This window comes from Magnolia sinica, chromosome 15, assembly GCF_029962835.1.
Source record: "Magnolia sinica isolate HGM2019 chromosome 15, MsV1, whole genome shotgun sequence".
NCBI classification, from domain to species: Eukaryota; Viridiplantae; Streptophyta; class Magnoliopsida; order Magnoliales; family Magnoliaceae; genus Magnolia; species Magnolia sinica.
In genome coordinates, this window is record NC_080587.1 from 3,287,790 (window position 1) to 3,298,845 (window position 11,056).

General features: G+C 38.6%; 1 protein-coding gene across 2 annotated transcripts; it reads right to left on the reverse strand.

The window, feature by feature from the left end:
• Nucleotides 1–3,818: 3,818 nt before the first annotated feature.
• LOC131228208 (wings apart-like protein 2) lies at nt 3,819–8,989 on the reverse strand. 2 transcript variants are annotated; one of them, XM_058224092.1, is made up of 6 exons: nt 8,851–8,989; nt 8,550–8,581; nt 8,462–8,517; nt 8,242–8,330; nt 4,461–4,537; nt 3,819–4,072 (listed from the first exon to the last, which is right to left on the reverse strand). In XM_058224092.1, the coding sequence occupies exons 3-6, from the start codon at nt 8,472–8,474 to the stop codon at nt 3,949–3,951; spliced, it is 303 nt and encodes a 100-aa protein (XP_058080075.1). In that variant the 5' UTR covers nt 8,475–8,517; nt 8,550–8,581; nt 8,851–8,989; the 3' UTR covers nt 3,819–3,948. The 2 variants fall into 2 exon arrangements, with proteins under 2 accessions (XP_058080075.1, XP_058080074.1); XM_058224091.1 differs by having other exon boundaries at nt 8,218–8,330.
• Between the last annotated feature and the right edge of the window lie 2,067 nt (nt 8,990–11,056).

Here is an 11,056-nt window from a genome sequence, read left to right on the forward strand (position 1 = left end):
ATCAGAAAAGGTTTTTTTTTTTTTTTTCCTTTTTATTTATAAAGAGAACCTTTTATATGTAGCAATCATCTATTAATAAGTAGCTCACACCTAAGGTGAGCAGTTGATGCATTGTAGGTGTTCCTCGAGTTTATCTTCACTGATAGTAGATCTTCAGGTGCTCGACATTTTATAGATATGATATGAGTTAGTTATACATATCTTCTAGTCGGTACATCCTTGTCCGGACTATATTTGCTACCCTGTATGGTCCTTCCTAGGTTGGTCATAGTGCCCCGGAGCTAGGCTCCTTGGTGCTCTCTGGAAGACTTCTTGGAGAACCAACTCTCATGCTTAGAATTTTGCACCTTAACCCTCATGTTATAATGTCGAGCTGCCTTGTGCTGATAGGCAGTGACCCTTAGCCATACTTTTTCTCTTAGTTCTTTAATTAGATCCAGACTCATCGTTAGTTGTACATTGTTTTCTTCAATTTTGAACAGCTTAGTTCAACTCGAGGTCATCCCGATCTCAACTGGGACTACTACTTCTGCTCCAAAAGTTAAGGAAAATAGGGTTTACCCAGTCATTTGTCGCGCCATGGTTCGGTATGCGCACAAGACAAGCGGTAGCTCATCAACCCAGGCTTTGGATTTCTCGAACTTAGTCTTCAAGTGGATTTTCATTATCTTATTTATAGCTTCCATTTGTCCATTAACCTGAAGATGTCAATCCAGTTTACACCCATATATATAGCTTTGGAAAGAATCCCAAACAAAATCGGAAACAAATCCTGCAAATTTGTAGTTTTGCATAAAATCTGCACAAAATCTGTCGATGCCATCGACAGGGACAAAACATAATTTTTCAGAAATTCGTAATGGTATCGTACACTCATCGATGGCATCGAAAAATTGCCCAATTAGTCCAACGATCAATTAAAGAAAATTCAGAAATTATCGATGGGATCAAGGACTGTTCGATGCCATCGAAGGAGACATCAAACAAACTGTCGATTGCATTGATAGGCCCAGTAACATACTCGGTTTAAGACATCTATTACAACACTTCATCCTTGCGTCAATGATGGCCTGTCCACATGGTGACCCATCAGATGGACAGTCATGATCACCACATGTTTTCCATGTAAACCATGCGGACGGAGCTACATATATAGAACTGACTACAACACGAGTTGCATACTAGAATTCATCCGGAAGACGAGCAATTTCTTAAATGGCATCGGCAGTTATATAGAGTGAGTGCTTTCCGCTTAAAAAGGTAGCCCACAGTTAATTGACGTTAAAGACATCTAACCTCATCAGCCAAAGAAGTTTCAATTTTAATCACATAAACAACATTGATAACTTCCACAACAAGGATGATTCTATCATGAAATGTATTAAAAAAAGCAAGGAATAAATTATAGATACAGGAGAGAAAACCCAATTCTAATGAGCAAATACGTTTTATTGCATGTTTGGATGCTTTAACCACTAAGGCAGCAACGTAAATAAGCATATTTCTACCTCTGCTACGTGTTAGGGAATCTAAACATAGCACAAACACAGTACATGGTAACATGGGCTAAAATATACTTGCTAGATTGCTGAAAAGCAATTTCTTCCTCTCCCTCCCCGTTTTGGAAAAGCATCAGTCGCCTTCTCCCCCTCCTCGTCCATACTGCCCAATCAGAAGTTGGACAGGGGTTGGATAATTTGTGGTCCACTAACTGGATAGATCTCGGCCCACTAGCTCTCTGAGTGACCCAGCCAATTCTGCCTGCTCTGCTGTCGCTCCAGATTAAAGACTTCTTAAGCCTAGATGGCCCTCTTTCCCCGTCCTCGGTACTCACCTTCTCACCTTAAGCGGTTTTACATCTCATCTTTTCGGGTCGTTTCTCAGTCAAATATGCCTGGACAGTCATTTGAGACAAGTCTCTTAGTGTGGCCTGGGTCAAGTGGGTTTGGCATGCCCATCTGCCTCCCAAGATCTCTATTTTTGTGTGGAGGCTTCTGAAAAATGTTATTCCGGTCGACGTGGCTATCTAGAAAAAGGGGTTCAGCTGGCATCTAAATGTTCATGTTGTTCGAACGCTCAAGGTTCCTATCACACCTCTGAATCTCTTGTGCATCTATTCATGGATGAGAGTTTAGCATCCGCCGTCTAGGCCTTCTTCTCCTTTGCTTTTGGCTTCTCGTTTCCTCCCTCTGCATCCATTGAGGGATGCCTCTTGAATTGGTGGCGGCCGACCCATCCTTCGAGTCATATTCCTCTTCTTCAGGGCTTTACCCCCTGTCTTGTCCTATGGAAGATCTGGTTGGCCAGAAACTCAACCAGGTTTGATGGGGCTCCCCCTATTGCCGCTTCGGTGATTGCCAGGGTGAAGTGGAGGCTTTCTTACATGATTTCGCAGGTGTCGCAGAAGACGAGTCCTCCAGCAATGGATCGATGGGCTGGGCATCCCCGCCCCTTCCACTACTCCTCCATCCTTTTCCGTTGTTAAATGGATTAGGCCATGTAGGGGGTGGGCGAAACTCAACGTAGATGGGTCCACCTTGGGAAAGCCTGGGATGTCAGGAGGAGGCGGTGTCTGCAGAAGTCACGATGGGGAGCTTTACTTCGCTTTCTCGGTGGGCTACAGCCCAGGCTCTAATACTAGAGCAGAACTCAAGGTCGTCTATAATGGTCTAACTCTCTGCTTGGAGTATGGCATCTGGCTGGTGGAGGTCGAATCTGATTCAAAGTCTGTGGTGGCTCTTCTCAACGGATTGTCCGGTCTAAGTTGGCACTGGAATTCCTAGTTGAAAAGAATTGATAGGCTGAGGTCCTCCAGATCCTTCAAATTCGGCCATGTGCTAAGGGAAGGGAACGGCCGGCGGGTGGAATGACCCAATTGGATTCCAAGCTTCAAATTTCATTCCTAGCCCATCATGTGTCTGATCTCCCACCGGCAATTAGAGACTCGATTCTTCTGGATAAGGTGGGTCGCGCAGTTCGCAAGACCCGTCATTTTTCCGTCCAATCCTAGGGTACAGTACCCTATGTATATTTCCCATTTTATGATAGGTCTTGGCCTGGGCTTGCTCATCTAGCCTTGGCCCGAATGTCTTGTAAATCCTCATTTTCATGTAATATACTCCCCATCCATTTGGGACTTTCATTAACATGTTAAAAAAAAAATTAAAAAAAATTAAAAAAGAAAGATTGCTGAAATTACTACCAAAACAGAAACAACAATTGAAGACAAACAAAAAAAAAATCAATAGGTTAAAAAAACACCTCCAACTTATTATTAAGAACGAAACAAAAACGACCATCAACAAATAAACCAACTAGTTTTAATACTATGAAATATTTTTTGTGGTTATTAATATGCTAAGAAACTTAGACATGGCCATAAATGTCAGTGTTAAAAACAGACAAGGTATTGAATTCGACAATGACCAAAATAACGAAGTCTTTATTCATACCATTAGAAAGTAATACAGATTGGACTCACCAATATAAACACATTGGTCCATATGAAGTTAATTTTTTAACTTAGAAACTTGACCAGTAAACATACTTCATATAAAAAATAGAAGGCCCCATTAAACTTGTAAAATACTGATTTATTCATTTATTTTTACATGGCAGTCCTACATTTAAAAGTGAATGGTTGTATCTGGAGCCATTGCACTGGTCTATTGAGTCTCCAAATGCTCCATTATCAAAGCAAAGAAAACCTGCAGTTGAAAGCCATCACACAACCACAAATGAAAATCGGAGTAAGAACAATTAGAAGAATGAGAATGAGAATGAGAAGAACACACAAATTCTCTACTTACCCTGAAAACTTTGGAAAATGTCCCATCATGTACAAGATGAGCACCGGCATAGAAAATGAGGGCGTTGGTGCAGAAGACCACGAAGAAGGAGAATCCAAAGCCCACACGCCGCTTACAATTCCTTGTCGGACTCCATGCTTCATTGGGACCTCGCATTTCTCTTGGTAAAGATCCATAACCTTCTGTTCTCCACAAATAGATGCAATTGTCCGAATACCACCAACTGCATCATTTGCCACTTGACTGGCTTCCTAATACATCTCCTGCAACCAACCCCACAATCTCTTAATACTTGTATGCATAATGAGAAAATTTGAATGGCAGTGCCACTTCAAATAAGCTAGACTAAGTAGTTACACACAAGGGCTACTTTCAAAATGTCTGTCAGTAAACATTGGTATGTAACTGATCAAAAATTACAATAGAACTGTTGCCAGTTTATAGTCTCGGCAAGTAAATGTTATGCAGCAGATATCATACTAATCTTTTGGTTTTTCTTTTACACACTATGATGGTCAATTCTATTTCTGACCGAAATTTCTAATGAAGGGAAGCTTTTGTGCAACATTCTCCTTGAGATTTAGTCATCAACATACAACGCAATGAGCAAGCATTGTTATAAAAATTCAATGTTCAAGATCAGTCACGAACCATTTGGTGCTGATCCCTCTACTGCCCAAATTTACCTCTAAACTTTGGAAGAGCCCTTCAAGCTGTTCTTCAGTGACCTACATACACAAAGAAATGCATATTGAATGTCAGCACTTTTCAGTTATAAGTTCTAAATCAAACATACTCAAATTACAAAAAAAAAATAAATAAATAAAAAAATCAACACAAATAAAATTAGACAAAGGTAGAATGCAACAAATTTTTGGGTACATGCGGTAAGGCACAGTTAAAATATGTTTTTAACTGTACGCGTGGTACATATGTATAGTGATCAGGACTTTGTGGTCACCAGGTGGACTGTCAATACCCAAAAGGCAAGGCAATCCAACTGGGTAGCCATCCAGTCAGTGGGCTGAAAAGGTACGGTTAACTCAAAATACAAACATCCATCCACATTCAACAAGCGAAACTTGCCATAAATGGGTGATTAGAGCAGTCCAATCTCTGTCATTTTTGGCTCATTGCTCACCAATGTAGTGTCAACCAGCGAACAGTCCCAATCACCATATATACTTGCCATGTGCAGGATATACTTCATATAACTTCTATGAAACAGGTAACATGATAGCATTTCCTAACAGAAGAAAAATTCTTTATGCACGATAATCATATGTAAGCATTTGTGCCATAAAAAACATATTTTAAATCAAGTTCAAAGGCTGCATTTGGATGCTCATTTCAAATGAACTGCAATAATCTAACTCAATATGGAAGAAATGACCAACGCATGAGTGGCGCCATTTTTAGTTCATAATGACAGCTAGTTGTGAATCCTTGCATTTGAAGCTGAACAGGAAACTATTATAATCTCAATTTGGGCCTAGACATATATCAATAATGGAATGGAACTATCCTCACTTTGGTCCAAATCCACTTTGGACCACATTTGGGAGTTCTAAAATAGCAGCTGGGCAGAACTGATTGTTGCAAAAAGACCACATCAAACTAACTGGCAGCTTGTTTTGAGTGGAATCTATTTCTCACGCCAGCTTGGCAGAAAACAAGCAGCCCAGCTTGACAGAAAACACAATGAAGGCAGAACTCAAGCTAAGTCAACATCTTACTCAAAAATTCAACTCATGCCAAGTACACATTAGGATTTTCGAATTTGTCTCAAGACTATATCATGTTTGTATTGGAAAGAAAGAGTGCTACTGTATTTAAATGGTTTTAGAATTCACCTTGATTTTGGCACTCAAAGCGTCGATCTTCTGAAAAATAAGGGGGTTCTGCTTCTAATCTAAAAAGGGTATTTTTCTAGGTTAAGCCTGAAAGATTTAAAAAAAAAAAAAAAGACAATGGAAGAAGAACAATATAAAATTACAGGTTGGGGTAGCTTTTGATACCATGATTTAAGTTGTTGTTACTTGTTGCTAATAGGGTTTCTTCAGTTTGATTTGAAGCAAAACCACAATGAATCAGATCAACCATTCACCCAAAAAGGAAAATGCAACCCACATTGATTATTGGATAAGACAAAATTTACATATTTCATCGTAAGGTCGGCCAGACAATAAAAAGGCAATGTACATCACTCAAAATATTGGAAGTCATGTATATGAATTGTAAGGTTGAAAAACCTTACATAGTTCAAATTTTGTTAGCTAATGAAACATTAAAATCATGCATGATCATTTCAAGAACTAGCAGACTATCTGAACATTACGTATTCTCATAAAAAAATCAGACAAAAGAACAAAAGAGTAAAAAGGACAACAAAGCTTGCGCTCTTTTGTCACATGGGTCATCGTAGCTATAAAAGAAAATGAACTAAAACTTAGAGTGGGAGTAAGTCCTTGCAAGAAATTTCTTCACAATAAGAGAATTGAGGCAAGCTTGAGGCCTACGAATCTTTGGTTTGACAAAAGAAATTCCATAACAAAAAGAACTAAGAATGATGAAACGAAGTTTGTAGAGAATTTTCATGCTTCAATTAAATTGTTCCATAAGCAACATTTTTTATGACATTGCTAAGACTCTTTGTCCATGTAGTTTTGAAGTGGCATGTGTTTAGGACTGTCCAAGTGTCTCAAAATGTCAGCTTGGCAAACCTCAGAAAGTAAGTGTCCAAGTAATAGGTCTAGCAAATGCCTAGAATATGAACTGACATCATATCCAAAAAGGGGTTGTTTGTTTGTAATATATATAACTGCAAATTTCTAATTCTTGCGTGGTAATGACATATAACTATTGTCCGTATAACTATTGTCTCCACTTTACGCATTCAAGATACTTTGATCATGGATGTCTTAGATGAGATCAATCTCAGATTTGCTCAATGACCCTCAATCGAGTGGTCCTTTTCTTATATAGAAATCCAGTGTCCTCTTCCACTGCTGGGCAGGTGTAGCAGCAGTGGAAGATGACACTGGAGCGAAATTTTGAGTGTTGGTTACCCCATCCGAAGTGTGGCCAGTAGCAGTAGCATGATAAGCATTCACGGGTCGGTTTTGAGGACGTGTTGGGCATTCTTTGATGATGTGCCCCTTCTGTTTACAGTAGTTGCAGAACTTTTTAGCACAATGGGCAGCAATATGCCCATAATCTTTGCAACTGTAGCACTGAACTGTACGTATGTCTCGAACCCTCCCTTTGCCTTGAGCAGCGTATGCGACAGCATTCTCTTGCGAAAGCGAAGATTGAGTAAGAAGATGTTGTTCCTCTCAAAGAAGTGCTCCAAACACACGTCAAGAGATGGTGAAGGATCCTTGTGCATCAGGTTGGAGCGAATAGACTCGAATTCTGGCCTTAGTTTCATTAAAAACTGGTCTCTTTTGCTAACTTCATGGACTGCTTGAACAGCAGAGAGGGACTCAGCCGACACGTTGGCATACACAATGTCAGAAAACTCATCTCAAAGATTCTGAAAACCACAGAAATATTCCTGAATAGAGAGTGTACCTAGGGAATAGGCAGCAAGATTAGTTTCCAACTGAAATCGCTGAGCAGAATGATCGTGACGATAGACCTTTTTCAAGTACTCCCACATTGATTTAGCCGTCTTGTGCGGCCTTAAATTGAGTATAAGCAGTAGATCAATAGACCCAAGAATCCAAGTCATCATGCGAGCATCTTTTACCTTCCATTGAACCAGCGTTGTAGGATCAATAGGTGCTGGATCACTCCCATCAACATGACCCCATAACTCCTTTTCCATGACAAAAAGTTGAAACTGAAACTCCCAGGCAGCATAATTCTTCCCTTTGAAAGACTTCTGAGTTAGAGTTGTTAGCCATAACTAGAATCTCTCAAAATGCACCAAAAAAACTGCAAAGCAAAACCCGCACCCAAGAAACTAAAAAACCAGAGCCTAGAACCACGAAAATTGGATCAAAGACAAGGTTGCAGAGAGTAGCTCTAATACCATATCAGATTTGCTCAATGACCCTCAATCGAGTGGTCCTTTTCTTATATAGAAATCATTTTCCCTAATTACAATATATCCCTTAATTACAATATCTCCTAATTACAGCAGCGTCTATATTCCCTAATTACAGCATAATATCTCCTAATTACAGCATCTATATCCCCTAGCTAATTACAGCAGCATCTATATCCCCTAATTACAGCATAATATCACCTAATTACAGTATCTATATCCCCTAATTACAGCAGCATCTATATCTCCTAATTCAGGAAAGATATTTACAGATCTGTTTCCTAAATAACTGTACAATTTATTTATGGTAAGTATGTTATCAATCCTACTAACAATCAAATCAACATGCAAGCTCACCTCCATAACTGAGTGGCAACTTACAGCAAAATCAAAGACTGCATCAAGTCCTCCAAGTTCTTGTAATCTTTCCTTAAAATTTCTCCCAACCCTTCTCATAATACCAGATGTATCTGAAAATTACAGGGCAATGGTTATTAGCAAAGGCAAAGAAACATGATCTACTACAAAACAGTGAATCTTTTGTGTCTTACAACCACATATGCGTCTTACAACCACATATGCTAGGCTACGCTATCAGGACCTCTCCTCACCATACCCCCAACTGCCTTCTTTCCACCCTTCTTCTCAGCATAGTACCTTTCTTTCCACCCTTCTTCTCAGCACAGTACCTTTCTTTTCACCCTTCTTCTCCCAGCTTTATCTGTTAAATTTAAGCTTGAATGAGCACATAATTATGAACCCCAGGAATTGGGTATCATGATCTTAAATGACATGACTCCAGTCATTGAGGTCCCTTTGAAACCATACGATGAAATCTATTCATTGAGCTCCATAACTCCTTCACCTCAAGCTGTATCTTTGAAAAAATGCCATGAGTACGAAGAATACTGAATACGTGTTTGTTCACTGCTCACAATTTCTTTTGATGGATCACAAATAAGAGCTTGTAATTTAATATTGAATACTCACACTTTGTGAGGCCTGAGAAATTCGTGTTCCCGTGTGCCTAACAAATGACCGAAAATCCTTCGATGCCTTCCTCTGCTCAACATGTCGTTGCAATGATGAGCCACCATTGCTGCCATGCCTGATATTCAAAGAATTCTGAAAGCATATCTCCTTTTTCTTCTGTAATTGACAAAAAAAAAATCAAACTATTGCCAAACATAGTAACCAAACTAGGTGATTAAATAACTAGATGAAAAGGATAACTATTAACAATAAAATAGAATAGAAATATGCATTCTCCTTCATGTTTGCCACAAAAAAAAAAAAAAAAACAGAATAAGCAACCTCAATTAGCAATATGTGCACGAAGCATACCAATAAGATGAGTTTTTTTAACAATTAGCTTCTAGGCGAAAATTACAAATCAAATTTAACATTATCCTCCCTCCTGATTTGAGACCTTGTATGGACTGATCAGTTTCTAAACGTACTACATGATTTACATAGAGAATTACAGCCACTTGATTATTTTTTCGTTAAGTTCCTATAAGAAATTCTACCAATTAAAGAAATTGCAATAGTAAATGCATATGTTAGCAGAAAGCAATGTTGATTTCTATTTTATAGTAAAGTGACACACAATGTTTGAAAGTCTCAAGAATAGGTAGTATCAAGCTGTAGAACCTGGCTACGTCTCCTAAAGATGGCATTTTCATAAGTATGCGCCTTATATCCACACAGTCCATCCATTTCGACAGATCATTTTACGTTACGAGCCCAAAAATGCAACAGGTACAAATCTCATGTGGACTATACTAATTGATCATTAAAAGCTTCTCGAGAGCCAGAAAAGTTTTGAACCAAGCTTATATTTATGTGGTCTTTCATTCAGGTATTTGTGACCTCATCAACAGGTTGGATGGAAAATAAACATTTCAATGGCCTTCAAGAAGTTTCTAATGATGGGTGTTCAATTACCACTATTTTTTTGTGGTATGGTCCTAACAAAGCCTGCTAAAAAATTAATTTTTATCCGCAACCACCCAACTACACATTAAAAATTACGTATTAAGAAAAGTGATTTCATTCATATACCTTCCAATCAAATAAAATTAATTATAAATAGATTTGTCCTCTAACAACTTCTATAACTTAAACTTTATCTAAAGTAATACTGATCTATATGAGACGTATTGACGTAGGGAAGCACGTGATGAGGTTGATCACCGTCTTCCTTAAGGATAATTACTCTGAATCCACGGAGCTTCTCTAGACTCCTCACAAAGATTCCTCAAATCAACGAGGGATGGAAATAGAAATAATTTCTAATAATTCGAAATAAATTGATTTATGATATAAAAAACAAAATTACAATCCTTTAAATAGTAAACTCAAACCTAGGAAGAAGTTTTAAACTCAAACTCCTTAAGAACATGACTTACTATAAATAGTAAACTTACTATTTACAAACGGTCATGATTCCTACCAGATTTCATTGTTTTCAGCCAATGTCCAATTTGGCCTAACCATGTTATTCTCCTAATTTTCTAAGACTTCTTCCTAGGATTCATATCACTATTTAAAGGGTTGTAAACTCGTTTTTATCGTCAATCAATTTATTTCAATTTTTTAGAAAAATATTTCTATTTTCTTATTTTCCTCGTGGATTCGAGGTATCTTTGTGAGGAGTCCAGAGAAGCTAGCTCCATGGATTCAGAGTAGTTATCCCCCGAGGAAGACAGTGCTTGACCTCAACACGTCCTTCCTCGCTTCAAGCGTTATATTTATTTTGAAACTACTAGTTTTTTGGTCCACTAATCTTGATATTGCTAGGGTATTTACCTGATGTGCAGGTAAGATGCTAGCATGTGTGGCCACATTTTGTGATGTAGATAGAAAGGCTTTGTCTGATCTTCACTAATTATACATTGACAAACATACACATAGGAAAGTGTTTTTCATGCCCACATAATGGGAAGTTTCACATTTTTGTGTGCCCCACACACAACTAATGGTGGGCACCCACATCCGAATCCTTCCTATGGTGTGGCATACCTACGTTTTGGGCCAGCCTAATTTTTGAGTTCCAGGGTGAGCACGAGGCAGTGTGGATCTCTTTCACATTATCTGATGAGAGAGAGAGAGAGTACCTGGTTGGCCATGATATTCTTTGAACCTTGTCTACCTGATGGATCTTCTCATCTTCAGCGCCTCATTTGATTCTTTC

Bases quoted from the DNA above. Each gene is read 5' to 3' on its own strand.
- LOC131228208 (XM_058224091.1), bottom strand. The intron at 4,538-8,217 runs GTGAGCTTGCAT...TTGTGTATGTAG, and splicing joins GTTGCCACTCAGTTATGGAG to GTCACTGAAGAACAGCTTGA. The intron at 4,073-4,460 runs GTTCGTGACTGA...GGTTGGTTGCAG, and splicing joins AGAGGGATCAGCACCAAATG to GAGATGTATTAGGAAGCCAG.